Source organism: Pempheris klunzingeri, chromosome 11 (genome assembly GCF_042242105.1).
Source record: "Pempheris klunzingeri isolate RE-2024b chromosome 11, fPemKlu1.hap1, whole genome shotgun sequence".
NCBI classification, from domain to species: Eukaryota; Metazoa; Chordata; class Actinopteri; order Acropomatiformes; family Pempheridae; genus Pempheris; species Pempheris klunzingeri.
The window spans coordinates 18751829-18771452 of NC_092022.1; the positions used below are offsets into that span (position 1 = coordinate 18751829).

The window sequence follows — 19624 nt, forward strand, 5'->3', positions numbered from 1 at the left end:
AGCCCCCTTTAGTTACAGTACTTAATCCAGCTGATGTAATAGACCGCTTTGAAGAGAGATTGTGTCGTATTAGTTCCCTGCTTCCCACTTCAGTTTCATGTTGTGTTCAAAGGCTTTCCTGTCCTACAGAAAATGGATGTGTGGGATTTACTTAGTGGTGTCAAGTTCCACGCATCTATCTTGGAGTCGCATCTAGTATTTCGGACGTGTGTCCCAGCTGCATTAAAATATAATACCCTAGCAGATCCATAATGGTTCTTACAATCCCTCAACCATCTGCACAGGCTACAATAAGCACTTCAGAAGTTATACAAAGGCCACAGAGAAATGCAAATACACTGTTTGCTCAGTCAACAGCCTTGTGTAATTGCCTGGTGGATGAATGGGAAAATTAAGATACCTGATATTTTAGGCTCAGTGTCGTGGTGTAAAATACCACGTGCTTTTAAAAAACAGAAGGGACAGGTGGACGAAACCCTATGGCATCTGGATTCATTGATAAATCAAGATGACCCATGTTTAGGCAGTGGCCCTAATCTTGTCAAATAGCTGAAACTGCAAAAGTGACTGTAGGTGCAAATAACTATAAATGAATAAACTAAATAAATAAAATGCTCAGTAGTAATGTGTCCGATGTGTCATCTTGCATAAGTCCACGGTTGACTTTGACGTGCATAAAAGAACATTTATTTCAATCTATAACATAACATTGTAAAAGGATAATCATCGTGGCCACACAGTGTGGGAATAATACAGAGAAGTGCTCACACTAAATATTACAATAAACAAACGTTTCCATCAGTCATCTGCGTGTGCTTTCCTTCATCACTCTAGTCTCTGCTTTCTCAGGAAGGCTGTAGACTGTGATGGAGATGTCTGTGTGTTTGAAGACCCCTTCCAGTATCACAGACACCCTTCTCCACTCCAGTCGATCCAGGCCACAACCAATACTGTCAGAAAGAGAGAGAGAGAAAAGCATGCTGTTCAACTTAAACAGGAACAGAACCAGCACTTATCGGCTCACATTTTATCATGTGTTGATTCAGGGTTCAAGATTATTTCTCTCGATGAAGTAAGACTAAATGGCCAGAAGTGATACTAACCGAGGCATTGAGACTCTTTTTATTCCATTCATTTCACAGTGTGACTTCATGTCCTCCAGGCTCCGTCTCAGGCTGTCATAGGTTGGTTTTTGGCTGGCCTTTTTCTTTGTGATCTGCATTATAAGAGCAAGGAAAGAAACAATATTTATCATGTCATATGTTTTTTTTTTAAATTTTGCATGGGTAACAATTGTAATTAACGGTTACATCTTTACCAGGTAGTGGATATATCTCCTGTCTCTTTTCAGTACAGCACACTGTCCCGTCAGCTTTCCTGTTTGGGGACAACATCAGAATAGGAAACAATACAAACCCAAAACATAGCCATAGACATAACACCTTAAACCTTACCAATTCCCACATTCATGTGAGAACGGACTCACAGTTGTTTATTTTAAATTCAAGTAAAATGGTTTAAGTTTCCAAAGAGATCACATTTAACAGGACAGATTTGGGAGAAATGTGGACAAAAACGATTCACAGACACATCTAGAACATTTTCATGTGTCTTCACGCCGGTGAAGCCGAAAAAAATCTCCCAGTTATTTTATCAGTTGCTACAGAATATTTATGTGATACTGTGAAACAGTGTTTTTGCAGCTGTAAATCCAGGCTTTTAACAGACTGATGGTAAAAACAAAACCAGCATCTCTGTGCTGCACACAGCGATCGCCTGGGAGCCAATACCCCTGAAATAAACCATTTTCACTCCTGATGAATTTTTAATAAAATGTCTGACTCACTCTGTTCCTTTAACTCTCCCACCCCACTGAACTTCTTCTTGAACATCACTGCTATGCCTGCCCCCATGCGGCAGTCCTCGCTGATGCAGTGGGCCAGAGCCTCGTCCTCAGGGCACGAGAACAGGTTCCCGGTGACATAATTCAGTCTCCAGCTGTGGGCTGCAGGCTGGTCGGCCGGGAGGGGGCGCCACTACACCGCGTCAGGAAGAGGAATGGCAGAACAAGAGGTAAACACTGGGAAACTAGTGCATGTAAAAACCTAAACAAGAAACATGAATGTCAGCGTTACCTCAGCTTTGACCGGTTTCTCAACTTCAGACGACATTAGAGCTGCGGTGAGTAGGTGTGTACAGTCGTGAACACACTTTTAAACAACGCGGGATTACCGGCATAAAACTCGTGTTACCTTGTTTGTCACGCCACTGTATATCCTCTCGTCTAACTTAAAACAGCTGACAGCAGGTGGACGCTTTAATGATATATAAAAATGGTTTTCCGGGTGCTCTTTTATTGCCGAGCAGATTGGCCAGTTTGTGACAGGACAGGAAGCAGCTGTGAAATGTCGCGAGAAGAATTGAGACTTCGTGGCGAGGCTGTACTTCCTGAATAATGGAAAAAAAAAAAAAAAAGTTTGCAGGGTTATATTCACTCACTGTGCAGACAGTATCTCATACTAACACCACAATCCTTCATGTCCATCCACACATTACTGCTTTGGCAGAAGCTGAACAATTGCCTGGGCATTAAAATGCAAAATGCCGTATCGTTGATGTGCACCAAATTCTAATATACTAAAATAATGAATGGCAAAATTAGTACGTTATTTTAGAAAGTAATCAAAGAGGTATTTTCCTTTATCACTAATATTAGCTGAAACAGGAAAAATCAGACCATGTCATCATTTCTGGTGTTTTGACCAAGATGGAATGTGTTTTGTAGGGTTTCAATTTGTTGATAGGGTCTATAACATCGAGTCCTTAAATGTGTTATTTCTGTTGTGCTAATTTGAGTTTTCTATGTGAGTTTTCTTTTTTCTTTTTTTTTAATTCATCAATATAGCATTGCTATTTTGAATATGTTGAATGTTGAACTGAGGACTGCAAAATCAATATGCCTACTTTAAACTGTAATGTATAACATTGTTCTAAATAAAGTTTAGGGACAAAAAGCACTAAATGAAACACCATAATCCATAACTATTTGTAAAGAATGTTTTCTTATTTACTAAACTTCCACCAACATTTCTTTTGTTGAAAACTGCAAACTTGTTTTTACTAATTCTGATATCTAAAGTTGTTCAAATGTAATGTCCATGAATATAGTTATTTTTGACATTGTATTATTCTCAATCCTCAAAACATAAAACAAAACAGGCAAAAAATGGTATTTATGTATTGTGTTTATTATTGTAGGTGTTTTTATTTATTCTGTTCAATGAGATCACACATTCCTGAGAAGAGGCCTAATCATCCTAAATAAATGAAAACACGTCTCTATGGTGGATGATGGATGTGTAGGGGCTTTAAGCATGTTTATTGACTAACCTTTATGCTGATTTTATGACAGAAAATGAAAGAAGAACATTCAGCAAGCACCTTATGTCTGCAGCATCTATTAGATACAGACATCTGAACAGAGCTACATGACAGATGGCAGTAAATAAGGTCAGAGCTACTGTTGCTCAATAACATGATTAAAAGTGGAACCTGAACCAAAATGAACAAACGGCAAGCCCCTTTACAAGCAAAATATAGCAAAACATGCCAGGGTGGCTGTCTTGTTGTCTTCTTTTATACACATAAAAACTGCAACAGATACAAAATCCCCACATAATGGGTCACACATGAAGGATGTGTGTATGTGACAAACTGACAGTCCATGATCCAGCCTCAGAAGTCAGCACTGCTTTTTTGCTCGCCCATCCAGTCCCCGGGGTTCACGTCCATCTGCAGCATCTTCATCACCCACTTGTCCCTCCGTGCTCCATCGATGAACTCATCCAGCGAGAGCTCCCCTAAAATGATAAAGGACAGTTATTCTCTTGGGTTGAATTCATGAAACTCGCCTTCCCCTTCAATATGCACAAACAACAATGAACGCATGCACACTTTTCCACTAACACACCAATGAAGCCACTACATCCGCCTGACACAGACCTTTTCAATCATTCTTGGCACATTTTAAAATGTCAGACTCACCATCTCCATTTTCATCAACCAGCTCAAATATCCGGTCAACCACTTGGTCTGGGGTCAGCAGGTTGCACTCCTCGTCCAGCTCTCCATGACACGCTTTCTTCAGCCGATAAATCGACTGAAAGTGACAGGAAGGTATGTTACAACAACTCTTGCAATGATAACATTTTATCACAGCCTACTGAAATATTCTGTCATTTTTGGAAAGCTTTACAAATCCAACAGTCACGTATAGTTACAGTATAATAGTAAATATTACCTCCACGATTTCAAGTAGCTCTGTTTTATCGATGCACCCGCTTCCGTCTTTGTCATACATTTTGAATGTCCATTTAAGCTTATGTTCCAGTTTGCCCCTCAGGACTAAGTTCAAGGCTGCCACATACTCCAGAAAATCAATGGTGTTGTCCTGTGTGCATGAAGACAGGCAAAAAAAAGGTGAAATGTTATGTAAAAATCTAAATGCAATTGATGGGCAAAATGTCTGTACTGTAGTCTGAGTCTTACTAGATGCAACAGTTAAAAACATACGTTTATTTTCTTAATTAATTGTTTAGACTACAACCTGCCAGAAAATAGTGAAAAGTTGCCATGGTAATTTCACATTTCAGAAGCTTGAATCTGAAGCCTTACTGATCCAGTTAATTGAAATAACAGATTAATTTTCTGTCAATCAAGTAATCGATTAATCGGTTAATTGATTTAGCTCTAATAATATGTGTTCAACTAGGGGCATTAACTGCGAATGTAATAAATGCTTCCAATCAACACTATCACCGTGTCAAGTGTGGAGTCAATACTAATATGAGACAAATGGTTATGTACAAGGTTTACCCGTCCACACAGAGGTTTGTACTTACGCCGTTCTTGTCAAACGCTCGAAACATGTTCTCAATGTAATCTGCGGCCTCCTTGTTGTGAGTAACGCCAAAAAAGCTCTTGAACTCGTGCATGAAAAGAGTTCCACTTGGGCACTCCACCACAAATTTCTTATACCATTCCTGCAGCTCTGCCACATCAATTTCCTTGTCGGGGTCACTCTCCTCGCTCAGGCGCTGTCCCATTGTGGAAAATGTTTCTTCAGCTCCCTAAAGACTGAAATCCCTTCTTACATTACATGAAATGGTTTGACCTGAGTAACTCTTTCTAAGTTTCCCTCTACATTACAAAATTCACAAATGTTAGTTCTCAAACACTGAGCCAATTACTGCAGCAACCTGCAAATCAGTAAAGACCAAAATCATCAAAATGACATCAAAGTCCATATAAGCTGAACTGTTACTGGGCTCTTCATTGTGGCAAATCCCTTCTGAAAGTGAGGATGAGATACAGACTGTAATGGATCACATGATAAGGGATTAGAAATGGGCACTTGTCAAAATCAATTAAATCACAAACAGATCATGAGAGGATTCCCTTGTGGCCCTGCTTCTAGCTGTCCGGAACAGAAACTAACAGTAAATCTATTGTATGTGCTGCTGCTTAGATTTAGACAAATCTCTGTAAATTTCTCACTTCCAAGTCCCCAAACTTTATGAAAGCGGAATAGTAAATGTGTGATGTACCCCCTTAAGTAATCTTTCTTGGTATTAGAAGTTCCTGACTAACCTGATGAATCACACCGGCTAAGCCTGAAAGCTCTGTCTGTCAGGGGCCAGGTTATTTACTGCAACCCTGATTACTGTTTGCATGCCTGCTTCATTCTCAAGTCTATAATAAAAGTGGTGTCACTAAATTGACAAATAATGGACGCTGCATTGCAACTTTAACATCAAGCAGGCAATTACATTTGGGAAATGGGTGGAAAACATATTGCAAACTGTGAGCTTGCGTGAGTATCAGGCAGAGGAGCAGCCACTGGATATTTGGAAATAACAGTAGTTATGTCACTGTTAGTGGCTGCCACAGTCATTGTTTACTGGTGAAAGCTTGGCCTGGCCCAATACCTTCCTGCACTATGGTACGTGCTGACGACAGGTATAGTGATAATCTTAGCTTAGAAGTGTGAAGGCCAACTGAGATCACTGGATGTTATCCCCACATGATTACAATGACACACACCCTGTTCTATAACAGGTATTTCAACTCTAACCCATATTTTAACTGTGACCCATATTTCCCTTTCTCCATTTGTTTTACCTAAGTTAGTTGCCATGTTAACAGCTGAACGCTGAATGCTCATACCAGCATGCTTACATGCTTACGATGATAATGCCATCAGGTTTATGTTTAGCAGCTATACTGTATACCATGTTCACAAGTTGTGTTTGTGTAGCATGTTAGCATGCAAACGTAGTATTTAAGGAAAAGTTTTGCTGGGGCTAATGGGAATGTCGTGACTTTTGCAGGTTTTTGGTTATAAAACAAAGTATCGGACAAAATGAAATCTTGGCCAGATGATGACGCTAGATGAGAGGTCAGGAGAAGTTATTACAATTCATCCTCTGGGGACGCAGAATGTGTGATTCAATAGTTGTCGAGATATTTTAGCGAAAAGTCAACCTCTTGGCGGTGCTTGAGGAACAGCCAGAGGGTGACCTAAATCATGAGAATACGTTATCTGGCAACAATGAATGTCAGTACCATGTTTTGTGCCAGTCAGTCATATCATAGTGCATCAGAGCATGAAGGAAAACTTTACTGCTGTACTGCGATAACCAAAGTTGTTAGAATGTGTCGTGGACCTTAAATATCTGTTGTAGATTTCATAGCAATCCATCAAGTATTTGTCCAGCTATTTCACCACAAATGTCAACCTCATGGTGGCACTAGAGGAAAAGTCAGGGGTTCACCAAAGTTGGGATTCATCCTCTGGGGACCATAAATGCCTGTAAGTTTCATACGCATCCATCTAGTTGCTGTTGAGATATTTCAGTGTGGACCAAAGTGGTGGACTGACTGACTGACATGGCCTGACAAGCATAACATGCTAATACTTAATAAGCTAACATGCGTAACATTCACTACATTCTAACTATAAATACTAAACGGCTATTAATGTAGCATATTTCGCTAACGCTGCTATGTCAAACATCTCAAGGTTATGGTGTGCAATCACTATGTTAGCATATTATGCCAGCATTTAAGTTAAAGAGCAGAAATCTGGTAACTAGTATCAGAGGTGTACAGTCATGAACTTCATGTTGGACAGGAGGAACAAAGTGTGGGGGTGGGAGTCACCCATCTAGTTACTGGTGGGTTATTATTCCTTGAGTTCCATCTCAAACCCTTATTGCCCTCATTGTTCTGCAGGTATGAAACATGACTGGATTTGCACGAACAAGCGCCTTAATATCAACCGAGCATACGACTCTTTAAATTTTAGCATTTATTGCTTTCCATGAATACTACGATACAAGCTCAAGCATTCAATTTCCAGCGATTATCGGTTCTACGAAGGCAGTGGACATGTATTACAAGTCTACAAAAACTGATTTACAGGTACGTACTGTAAAAATACAAGCTATCAAAAGGGACCGTTGTACAACTAAGGTATCACATAAAGAAAGTGTAAAAGTACCTTGTGTTCTGTTGACAGATTTTGATGCAGAAATGGTTTCCATAAGCCAAACCAATATTCAATCTAACCAGTGGTTACGACTGGCAATATTGTGTGTCTGTATTGGCTTCATACAGTGACAAAACAAAACTGTGACATTTTCCACATCCTTCAAGGGGTCAATGCAATACAAGTGCAATATAATGTTGATAAGAAATACATTTTATGGTATGTGCTTCGTAGAAAAAGCAAACTGACATCTGTGAAGTGTTGCTTCACATTCTTAATGGCACATGTCCTCATTCAACTGGAGAGACACACATTCATCAGAAAGATAGTCAAAACTATGCTTAGGCCAAAACACAACTCAAACTGTCAAATGTATCTTTTTGGAAATACATGCCGAATGACTAAGAAAGAATGAAATTGTTGAATACATCAGTTATTAAAGTTAAATTATAATGCTCAGATATAAAAATCAGGAAGAAAAAAAAAAAAGATTAGAAAAACTTTTAGTCAACTGTGAAAAAAGCAGACTCTCCATAATCATCTTCCGTCATCATTTCCTTCCAGTTTAAAGACCAGGCAACATGTGGCCTGAAGTGGGTGAAACTGAAGAGGACAAAAAGAGGAACCTCCGAGTCCACATCGTTCCTCGTCCTGAAGTCTAGAGGTCCACAGTGCTACAGATATACCCTTAGTGTGGTATCATACAGTGTAAAAAAACAGTCAGTTAGCAGGCTGCCCTTTGAGTTACTCATGTTCCCCAGGCTCAATCGCAGTCTTTGCACTGTGTGAATTGTCAGCGTCGCCCTCTGTTGACAAGTCAGGTGAACTACTAGAAGAGGGGACCTCCTTATCACTGGGTAGGCCCTCTCCATCCCTGCTGCTGCTGCTGCTGCTGCTGCTGCTGCTGCTGCTGCTCTCTCCATTCTCCTGCTCAAAGCTGGTGCTCTTCTCTGATGGAGCAGGCTGTTCAGGTTGATCAGTGCTGTCACTCTTCAGACTGTCAACATCTGCCCTCTCAGATGAGTCTTCTTCCCTCTCAGAAGCTTCTGTCTGTGTGCTGCTGGGCTCTGAGGACCAAAATGGAATACATTAGCATTATTGATTTATATGTCGACTATTTCTCTTTGTTTATAAAATGTCAGAAAACAGTGAAAAATGCCGCTCACAAATTCCCAAAGCCAAACAGTCCCAAAACCCAAATGTATTCGGTTTACTTTCATAGAAGACTGAGGAAACTAAAAGGCATACACCGGTGAGAGAATGGGAACACACCATTTTGGCATTCTTACTTGAAAATGACTCAATGATGAAATAGCTATCAAAATGTAGATGCTAATTCTCTGTTGATCAATTAGTCAACCGATTGTTGCAGCTCTGAATATTAAACGGTTACATTCTGAAGTACAAATCTTTATTTGTACTTCAGAAACTGAATGTATAAACTGTGTATAATCAGTGCTCTAACATCAGAAAAAAAAAAAAACGGCTTGGCATACCTGTATGAAGGAAATGGTGCCTATAAAGGACTGCACATTGTTCTTATTCATATCAGAAACAATTTCAGCTAAACCTAAAAGGTGCAGTGTTAAAAGGCAACTGGAATTTGATTCAGCAAATACATTTTTTGGAAAACAAAGAAGAAAGAAAAGGAATCCCATTCTCTCTTGTCTCTTCAAGTTATGTGCCATTCATTACTTAAAATTAAAAAATGACTTAAGTTAACTAAATACATTAAGACTACTTATTTGAAACACTGTCAAGGATTAGGATGGAGTGATGCGAGTTTCTCCATAGCAACACTGCTGAGTGGTCCTCAGTGTCTGGCTCAGGAAACGACATTACTGACATCACAGATAAACGTGGAAGTGCCCAGAAAAATGTAGCAGCAACTGACAGTTTGAATGAGGGGAAATAGCGGATATGTTCCAATACCCACAATACCACACTGCGTTCCAATTGTATGCATGCTGAGTGCAACAGTACATATTTTGTATGCGCAGCGGCAGTACATACTAAAAGTAGAAAGAAAAAATATGTGATTTGAAACGCAGCAAGAGACTCTCCCTTAAGTCGCTTCCTCTCTGAAGGGGTAGTGGTATAGACTCGATAGTGTAAGTATGTGCTAAGCTTCAGCAATAGCTCCATTTCACTACCACGAACTGGCACAGTTATCAGTGAATGTCCCTGCTGGCGCGTTGCGCTAGCTTTGAGAGTAGTGAGGGAGGGCAACATTTACATACTCAGTGGGGCATTAACGGCTGATGTGTGGTGGAGGCTGAGGGTGAGCAGACATCAAGATCTTCGAGGTGAAAACGTTCCATATAGTCACTTTAATAAAATTCAGAGACTGAACTATTTATATGTCTGCACTGTTTGGACACTTTCAAATGACTTCTTCATCTGAATTCTGCATTGACAAACTATATGATAAAAGTAATATGTCACTCTTACCCATACAAGTGACTTTTGTAAGTGGACAAGTGAAAGGAAAATGTACTTAGCCTCAAAAGTCAATGTTGAGCCCTGACAAGCGTCAGCCTTAAGTGAAGATTACTTGACCCTTACCATGATCCTCTGAGACAGGTCTTTCACAAGATGTTCCACGTTTGTACTCTTGACCACAAGAGTCCTTTGAAGACTCTTGCGGTGGAGTCTCTGACAAGCTCTCTGGCCCTTTAGAACAAGAGGACTCCTTTTCTTCGCTTTCCGTTTCATCCTCTTCCTTTTCATCAAACTTGAGTTTCTTGACCTCATGCTTGTCAGTATCAGAATCCTCCTCCTCCTCGGGGTGTTTGTTCTTTGTCCCGCTGCTCTGTGTAATTTCACCCTCTGATGGTGAGGAATCACTGCCGTAATGACAGAAACACAGGGAATCGGTTCATCAAATTAAATACTTGACATTAAAGCAATTAGTAGCTCATATGCACTCGTTTTAAATATGGGGTCGTGACAAGATCCGCTTTTGAACAAAATGCCTGAGCTTGACAGATATTATCAATGTTCCTACATTTCAAATAAAAACTATTACATAGACTCACTCCGTGTATTACATACTCACAGTACCACATATGTACTGCGCTTATTTCAGTCACCTTATAGGGTGCTCCTCCACCTCCTCTGTGGTTGGCTCTGGCTCTTTACTGACAGGACAGTCAGGAAGCCCGTTGGTCGAAAGCGAAGTCGACAATGACAGCTTTGGTCTGTTGAGCAGTTTTGGTGTGCCTGGTCCATTTACATTTCTACTGCAAAAAAAAGAAAGAAAAAAAATTACCTCTTTTTACACAAGTCACGTCACAAAATGGCAAATCAGTAGAACTGTTAAGACCCAAACTGACAGGCCAGATATAAATGCCCTTACAATGGCCTGGTTTTTGGATATTTGGCTCTAAACTCATTCAACTTTCCACTTGCTGGTGTATGAGGCAATCTTAGATTTGTGGAGGTCTGTCACTGACAAGTATGTGGCTCCCACCTGTCTGAATATAGAGAAGAGTTACCAGGAAACATCACTCCATTCATTCTGTTTACACTGGATGCCCCATTTTTCCTTCGGGAGAAGTAGAAAGAGGCACAGAAACAACTGGCTGTTAATTGTAACTTTAAAAGTGTGACTGAATAAGCAAAGTCAAGGGAGCTGTCAATGTGCATCAGAAGCAACGTGATATAAATACTGCTGCCAGCAGAGTGAGGGAAGCCAAAGCTCAGCAGCTGATGTACTTACTCTAATGTGGGGTACACACAGCTGACCACCATTACATTCTGCAATAGAAAAACATTCATATACTGTATATTAGAATCCAATTAAAGCCATGAAAATAAAATTGTCAATAAAATTGTTTATTATAAGTGAAAACACTTCACTTTTCAGTTTGTGGACTTTAATACAAAATTGTGCAGTGTAGTGCTCACCTTCTCTAAACCCATAAGAAACTTGTCTGTTCCTGTATAGTTCCGCTTCGGGTCCGTGAGGAGTTCACACAGACGCTGAATGGTGAATGGGATTCTGGAAAAGTTATCAAGAGGTATATTTGGGATTAGCCACAAATAGAGCATCACGGCCAGCATCAACACTTGCCAAACCTGGCTGCACTGGAGCTGAATGAGAAAAAAACTTGGATTAATCTAGACAGACTTGGTCAACTCTAGTCACAAGTTTGTGACTGTTTGTCAACACACTCCTTCATACTTTCTTGGGGGAAAGTTTACACTTTTAGTACTTTTGAGTAATAGGTTTTAATGTTACAATACTATGTGTAGATCTGACTGACACACCAAGGAAAGTAGCTGCTGACGTCCTTTTCAACTCAAGTAATTTCTTACCTCTGGCATGAAACATCTAATTTTCATTTTCAAATAATTAAATTAGTTTGCCATGTAGAAATTCATGAAGTTGCATCCTGGCTTGAAGATGAAAGCGGTTTATGCAAATATGTATTTAGGAAAATGACATGCACAGCATGAAGTTGTCCTGACCTGACCTGACCTGACCTGACACTGAAGCTCAGTTTTGAATACATTTTTACCTTTGCAACTGACTTTAGTTTTGTTTGTGTAGTTGTGAAGAAGGATTTGTTTGCAATTTGGCTTATTCGGCTTACTCACCCGTTGTAACCATCCACTATTTTTAAGATCCTCATCTTCATCTCTTCGAAGGGAACATGCTCTACATTTGGATTATGCGGTCCTCTCTGTTCTGGCGTTGAAGCATGGAAATCATCCATGACTTTTTCCAACTTAAACATGAAGTATGCCTTGAACTGTGACCATGGGATCCTGGAAGATATTGGAAATGCAATGCAAAATCAACCACACATGAAAAGCTTTTGAACACATTTTTCTAAAGACCCTAATAAGAATGACAAGAAGGTAAACAATGTAGACTTCATCTGCAGGAAAACTGATGTCATTAGTGTTAATGTTTTGCTTGGGCCCTTGTGGAGTACTCACAGTGGCTGCCCTGTCTTGGCAACATGACACAAGAATTGCTCTAGAACAGGACAGGTCTCTTTCTTGCCTTTCTTCTCAAAATCTGTAAATGCACACATGAAAAATATTAAAATTATTTCACTGGTAATAACATGAATCCAAACAGCATACATATCTGAGCCCAATAGCACTAAACGATATTTTGACCTGCATCACCATTACCCCAGAAGCATCGGATCATTACAGAATAATAGTTTCTAAATAAGTCAGGTAAAATGTTAAAACCTCCTTAATTTCAGGCTTAGTCTGGCACATTTAACTGTACATTGGCAATGATTAAATGATGGTAGAGTGTCAACCACCAGCTGTGTTAAGTGACAGAGAAGAAAACAAGTTAAACGCCGCATCGTGAAATCGTCAAACAGTATTTAAGTTAACTACCTAAAAAGTTCTTGTAAAAGTTTAAGTTAGCATGTTTATGGTGATGTTACACAGCTAGCTGTTTACATAGTCCCTAACTAACAGAAAGGGAATAACTGAGTAAACGAAAAAGCAGTAACGTTAAAATGTAATGAGCTCCTTCCTTGTTGACAATAACACTGAACTTGCTAGGCCGAGTAGAGACTGATCAGATTGTCCCCAAGTGTCTCTTCTACACGCTAATCGTTGATAGTAGGCTAAGTTACGGTAGCGTACGTAACGTAGTTAGCAAACATTACAGATTTCAGCCAAACAAATGACAAAATTCCCTTCGCTAATAATTTAACAGTCGTTTGTATAACTGTAAATATTGCCTTGAAACGCTTCCAATAACGCGTCGATGTCCATAGCTGTGTCCAGGCACAGGCAGGAAATACTTGCTAGTTAGCAGGTTAGCGGTAGCTAGTAGCAAAGCAACAAAGCTGGTGGCAGCGCACACTGCGCATGTCCGAGGTTGAGTTACGTATTTACATTTGCGGAAGAAACGGTCCAGTTTAACCAGAGATCAACAAAGCATTTGAATGTGCCCGTAGGAGTGGAGTAACTAGCCAGGAGTGAAGTATTGTTTCTTCTAATAGCGATAGCCAGTAGTTATATGGCCAGTTGCGGTATGTACGGACTTAAGTGACAGAAACTTCTGGATCCGTGTGTCGTCCTGTAGATGCCGCAGGCAGTCAGCGGGCGTCATCGGTTTTTTTCTGTTGTTGTGACGGCGCAAACCGGCGAAGCGACCAATGACTCAGCAGCTGATCGAGGTTAATTTTACCTAACGAACCTATATATAACGATAACAGCCCTGGTGAAAGCACCGGCCCGAGAGCTCCGCTAGTTTTCGACGAGGTGATACAGTTTTTTCGGGGGGGTAACAATGGCAGTCCCAGTAGCTGCGTTACAACTGAGCACTCCGTCCAGCCCGGGTCTGCTGGAGCACAACATTCACATGAGCGACAGAGATTTGGGGGGGATTTCAAGCAGCAATGACCACGACACCCTGCCTTTACACTCTCCGTGGACTTTCTGGCTCGATAGGTAAGGCGCTGCTTTCTCATTGTCTCCCCTCCGTCGTATTATTATTAATCTTTAGCCAGTGTCAAGGAGGTGAAGTGTGTGTGTGTGTGTGTGCAGCTGACCTTTTAATGAGAACAAAGGAGGGAGATGACGAATTCAGCAGGCCTGCTACAAGTCAACCCAAATAACATTATCGGTGTGTTTTTTACCAGCGACACGGGGATTGTTTGTTTTGCTGTGATTTATTAAAACAAACGCCGCCTTTAAACGGTGTTGGTGCAGCTTTTCTGCCAACTTGTTTTTCTCCCTGACCTACATACGCAAGACCTCTAGTTGGTCAAATAAACAAAAGGGGCGTAATTGTGACTCTCTGGCTGAACATAAGAACTTCACTTGATTTCAAACGAGGTCAGTTTGAGTTCATCCTCAGCCTTTACTTGTGTTTTTCATGAGCCCAGGTGTTATTGTTGAAAACTTGTTGAGTCATTGCTCATGTGCCTGCTGCCATTGTGCAGTGAAGCCCCCCCCCCCCTTTTTTTGTTGGATTAAAGTTCATGTAGCTCAAACTCTCCATTATTGAAGATCTACAGTAAGTTCCCAATTTAAAAAATGTTGAGGTTTTTGTTAAGAGTGACCGCACGATAAATGTTAAGTAATCACAACTGAATTGAACACAAGGGACAGTTACACAAGCCGTATCATCCCACAGGGTGCACAAATCAGAGGGTGCTGTGCTTAAATGGGGTCAGTGGTGTTTACTGTTTACTGGCTTGTTTGTCATCGGATCCCCCTCCGACCTGTCCCGGAGGTCAGCTCACTGGAACATGTCTGTGGCAGAAGTGTATTCAGAAAATGTCAAGTTAGGGGAGCTTGTATTTTCATGAGATTGCTTTTTTTTTTTTAAGGAATCAACTCAAATGAATGACATTTAATCAAATGTCTGTTTTTGGTCAGATCTCTACCAGGAACAACAGCGGCTGAATGTGAATCAAACCTGAAGAAAATCTACACCGTGGAGACCGTCCAGGTAAGATGCTCTACATTTTTGTACAAGAGCGCAGTCTTTTAATAGCAGGTTCCCTTATTTACCCTCAAATCCAGATTATATGCTGAGATCCTTTCTCCCAACTAGCACAAGGGCCACAGCCAAACTTCAATAAAGACACATTTTGGAATAAACTGAATGCTTTGTTCTTCACTGGTGTCCTTCTGCTTAAAAGCCAACAGTACGCAGGATATAGTCACTAGTAGCATTCTAGAGGTCAAACCACATCATTAGCTGTTTTGTTATCACCTTGATTATTTTAAGGGTTTTGCCCATTGCTTGTCAATGACATTATCTGCTACAGCTCACTAATAAAGTGCCTCTGTAGAGTTTGTTGACACAGCAAAATAATAATATAATCCATAATAATATATTATGATTTATGGCAGGACATTGAAAAGCCCACGTACTCCTTTATGACTTCCTGACCACAACCGGGTTGGACAAGGATTCATGAAGGATGTTTTTGTGTGCGTGTGTTTGGTTAAGTGCAATCAGGAAAAGACCTTTGGCAGTGATTTTCTTCGCTGTAACAAAAGTGAAATATTAACAAGGCCAACTGTCTGTACTCCCTGTGCCAGTAAATGGCCCAATAAAATAACTTGTTTCCTCTGTTCACCTTGGCACTGGAGTAGAACTTCTGGAGAGTTTACAACAACATACCCGGCGTCTCCAGCTTGCCACTGAGATGCAGCTATCACCTGATGAGAGGCGAAAGAAAACCACTCTGGTGAGTTTAACATAAATGCACATAAGCGTTCATAGTAGTTAAAGTGGTCTGGAATTGGTTTGTTTAATGTTGCCCGCTGGTTTGCATACAGGGAAGAGGAAAGCAACGCTAAAGGGGGTGTTTGGAAGATGAAAGTACCAAAAGAATGCACTGTAAGTGACATAATCAATAAAAGTGTTTATTATGTACGATTTTCTTATCAATGTTTTACTATTTAACAAATTTGTCTTTATTTTTACAGTCTGTTGTGTGGAAGGAGTTGCTGTTGGCGACTATTGGAGAGCAGTTCAGTGATTATTGTGCCTCAGGTAAATTTCATGGTTGAGTTATGTGAAAATGAAGCGGCTTTAGGTTTAGGAAATGAATAACTGCTTTTTTATCAAAATACTATTGCTGTAACATGAACACAGTACTCTTAAGTCTGTATTACTCTAATTCTCTGGTGCCGTCCTTGCAGATGATGAAGTGGTCGGGGTCAGTGTCAGTGTGAGAGACAGAGAAGACGTCTTTCAGGTCTGGAACGGAAACGCGTCTTGTGCTAACGAGTCAAAAATCTTAGGAAGGATCAACGAGCTCCTTCCACAGATACCTTTTAAAGCGGTGTTTTACAAACGTGAGTATTTTCTTGGCATATAAACAATCATATAATTGTGGTTTTATAAAAAGGATAAAAAGTAGCACCATAAAATGTGAGTAATTGTTCATTTTACTTATATTTCAGCACACGAGGAGCACCACGCCTTTGAAGGAGGCCGAGGAAGACATTAGCACATTTTGCACATCAGAACCTTTGAGATTTTTTTTTCTTTGTTTTCTCATGAATATGTTGTGGATAATATTTGGGAACATTGTGAAGCAGTTGAGCTCATAGCTGCTCAGCGTGTCATAATGCAGCCCATGTATTAACGCCCTCAGTCAATGAAATATCCCATCTTCTGAGCGGCACCGTCATTCATAACAATATCCAAGATACTTTTCTGTTAGTCGAAAGCAAAAACCATTTTAGTTTGATTTTATCTTACGGCAGTGTTTGTATGTTTTTATACTGCAAAGTTTTGCAAAACCAAAAACGACAGATCATGTACAGTCAGATTTTTTTAGATGTATTATAGCATTCTGTGCAGTTTCCTGAGCACAGACTAAGTTAGGTCTTTGAAGAGGAGGCTTAGCTCCACAAAGCAAACCTTTATCTTAAAAAAATACATTACAAGGCTTTTCTAGTCAGCTCTTTCTCTGTTTTGTATGTTACAGCCAAAATACTGATGCCTATACTGGAGAACATAAATGTTTAGTATGCTGTAGTGCTAATATATGAGCAAAAGAAATTGCACATTTTTTTTATTTTCATCTTTAGGATATGAGTGGATTGTGAAAAGAATATGTTTGTGTTACAACGACCTCAGTACACAACGTGTAGTAGATGCTGAAAAATATATGCAATCATTTCTATTCTGTAGAATTTGCAGCAAATTTGCAGTGTTGTGGCTGTCATTTTGTCGGAGCATCTGTCCTAAATCAAGCACTTTGTTTCTTACTGCGTGTGAGACACCGGTCAGTCCCTCCAGGATTATATGGAGTTGAGATAACTGAGGCCAAATACACTTTGGTTTTCTGTCCCTTTTTTCTGAAGAAGTGTAAAGCTGTTTTGGGTCATTTTGTCATGGGTTTCTTTTTTCTGCTTTTAATAGTGACTGAGAGGTGTAAATGACAAATTTTATGTTTTTTGTTTTTTTCTGTGCATGTTCTTATGACCTGTGTTAAAAATAAATTTGTGAAGCATGCCCTTTGTAGATGATATTGGCCCCAGGAAAAACGATGAACAATTAACACATGACACACAGAAATCTATCACTGCGGGGGGAAAAAAAATGTTGCTCTAGATCTCGCTTTCCTTGAGGGACTGAGTTGGGTCTATTTTTAGTGTATGCTATTTGTACAAATCATGGGTGTTTGATGAAGTGATGCAGCCGGGTCAGTTCATCAAAGGTGGTTTACTACTGCTGCACCAAACAATTTCAGTGTCTCAAATCCATAGCTTTAAAGTGTTTTCGTTTATTTTTTCTGGTGTTTTATAATGTAAAAGGCTGTATTTGTATTTTGATAATCATCATATTGGGGTAAAGTGACAAAGTGCATGAGTCAGGGAGTGTGATTGACTTTTCTGGGCCACATACAGCAAAACTGATTTTTTTAATTTCTTTTTTTAGTACTAATACCATAATACTTAAACATTTGAGGTAATTTCTGTGTAGTTATGGAATATGCATTGAAACCGACAAAGACAGCTGCTGTGATTTCTCAATCTAGTCAAATGTTCCTACTAAAGAATGCTCACAGGATGGGTTAGTTTTCCGACCACCGGCTTTGCCAAACTTGCTTAATTTTCCCTTTTCTTCTTCTGTTGTTCCTGTAAAAATGTTTAAAGCACATACTGTAGGATAAAGAAAGGACAATACTGTACCCTTGCACATAAACAGTTGAACACTCATTTCAGACCTTGTAACTGATTGTTGACCTTGGATGGTGCCTTGTGTTTACCAGCAGTTTAGAATGTCATGTGTTCAGCATGTTGGACTTGTATATAGTCATGTTTCTGTATTAGTTTTACACGTGTTTGAGAAATAAAGATGCCTAAACTTTCGCTTTTTGCTGTTTGGAAAACTTACTGTCTGGGCCATGAGGTTATCAATAGTGCAATGAATGAAGAAAGAGCGCATTGAATTTTTTAGTTAGTCTATTCATTGGCAGAAAAAGTTATACCTTTAGATTCCAAATTGTGTACATGAGTTAGATCGCAACTGCTGTGAATCAAATAATCCACCTCATCTACTTGACAGTAATTACTGACTGAAAAGCGCCATATTATGTTAATTTTAAAGTTCATATTTGTGTTTGGAGGTCCTACTAGAACGGGTTTATATTGTTTTATGTTCCAAAAACACATTGTTTTTCTCATAGCAGACATGGCTGCTGCAGCTGTTTTTAGCCCTTATGTGAACGCTCTGTTTCACAAGAAAACAATCTAACGCTTCACCCTCACCTTCAATATCTGGGACGCTTATGGGGAGCTGTTGTTAGTTTGGAAGAAAACAATGGCGGACAGATAGGTGTTGAAGAGCTGGAGGAGGTCACATGATCAACAGATCCCCTTCTAACATCATAAGAGGAGCCAAATCTAAACAGCACGTTTTCACACACATTCACCGACAGACTGAGCAGATACCTAGGCACACCAGAGACACATATTTATGTTGTCCAAATATTAAATAGTGCATTTTGCATAATACGGGACCTTAAAAATTACTTAAAAATGACTAAATGTCCGCCTCAACAATATCAATATCACCATATCACTGTGCCAGATTTCTTAACCGTTACTAACATTACTGGAAAGGCACACCCTGTTATTCATTTCCATCTTCTTCTAAATCAAGAAACAGAATACTATATGTGTGTGTGCATGTAGTTACCAATAATCAAATTATGTAAATTCTCTCAATAAACATGCAAAAAGATAAGGTAACCTACAAAATATCTAAGTAAATCTCATTTTACATCATTCTAATGCAGGGCATTGAATGGCCACGGGGACAGCATTGACTGAGGATTTTAAAGTGCGACACTGAACTGTAAAAACATTTCACAAGGGCTCATGCACACAGCTTACCTCAGAAGTAGGAGGCTACCATTTCATGACGGCCAAAAGGCAGATGTGTCCCTCTTGTGGTCGCATCAAAGCATGGACATAAAAAATAGTTACAAGACGGCTGCATTTGAAAGGACATAATGATCTCATCTCCATGTGGAGACAGTCTTGTCTTTGCCTTAAAATAATCAGATGGTTTTATATGAGTAGTTATTGCAGTCAGCATCACTATATGCAGCA

The 19624-nt window shown here is 39.8% G+C and overlaps 4 protein-coding genes across 7 annotated transcripts; 1 reads left to right on the forward strand and 3 right to left on the reverse strand.

The window, feature by feature from the left end:
* Positions 1-659: 659 nt before the first annotated feature.
* On the reverse strand, positions 660-2369 carry oard1 (O-acyl-ADP-ribose deacylase 1). Of its 2 annotated transcripts, none has more exons than XM_070839862.1 (5): positions 2136-2369; positions 1847-2036; positions 1319-1377; positions 1104-1216; positions 660-950 (listed from the first exon to the last, which is right to left on the reverse strand). In XM_070839862.1, the coding sequence occupies exons 1-5, from the start codon at positions 2169-2171 to the stop codon at positions 803-805; spliced, it is 546 nt and encodes a 181-aa protein (XP_070695963.1). In that variant the 5' UTR covers positions 2172-2369; the 3' UTR covers positions 660-802. The 2 variants fall into 2 exon arrangements, with proteins under 2 accessions (XP_070695963.1, XP_070695964.1); XM_070839863.1 differs by having other exon boundaries at positions 1847-2012; positions 2136-2368.
* A 1366-nt stretch (positions 2370-3735) lies between these two features.
* On the reverse strand, positions 3736-5105 carry guca1b (guanylate cyclase activator 1B). The gene is made up of 4 exons (XM_070840415.1): positions 4902-5105; positions 4301-4450; positions 4045-4159; positions 3736-3860 (listed from the first exon to the last, which is right to left on the reverse strand). Exons 1-4 carry the CDS (start codon positions 5103-5105, stop codon positions 3736-3738), a joined length of 594 nt encoding a protein of 197 aa, XP_070696516.1.
* A 2249-nt stretch (positions 5106-7354) lies between these two features.
* On the reverse strand, positions 7355-13515 carry LOC139210376 (serine/threonine-protein phosphatase 4 regulatory subunit 2-A-like). Of its 3 annotated transcripts, none has more exons than XM_070840413.1 (9): positions 13427-13515; positions 12497-12578; positions 12152-12322; positions 11459-11552; positions 11271-11308; positions 11022-11096; positions 10642-10791; positions 10115-10395; positions 7355-8616 (listed from the first exon to the last, which is right to left on the reverse strand). In XM_070840413.1, exons 3-9 carry the CDS (start codon positions 12289-12291, stop codon positions 8294-8296), a joined length of 1101 nt encoding a protein of 366 aa, XP_070696514.1. In that variant the 5' UTR covers positions 12292-12322; positions 12497-12578; positions 13427-13515; the 3' UTR covers positions 7355-8293. The 3 variants fall into 3 exon arrangements, with proteins under 3 accessions (XP_070696514.1, XP_070696512.1, XP_070696513.1); XM_070840411.1 differs by lacking the exon at positions 13427-13515 and adding an exon at positions 13270-13386; XM_070840412.1 differs by lacking the exon at positions 13427-13515 and adding an exon at positions 13270-13385 and having other exon boundaries at positions 10642-10788.
* LOC139210377 (eukaryotic translation initiation factor 4E type 3-like) lies at positions 13484-18379 on the forward strand. Its single transcript, XM_070840414.1, has 7 exons — positions 13484-13984; positions 14918-14990; positions 15644-15738; positions 15830-15890; positions 15980-16046; positions 16196-16351; positions 16460-18379. Exons 1-7 carry the CDS (start codon positions 13824-13826, stop codon positions 16504-16506), a joined length of 660 nt encoding a protein of 219 aa, XP_070696515.1. The 5' UTR covers positions 13484-13823; the 3' UTR covers positions 16507-18379.
* Positions 18380-19624: the final 1245 nt, after the last annotated feature.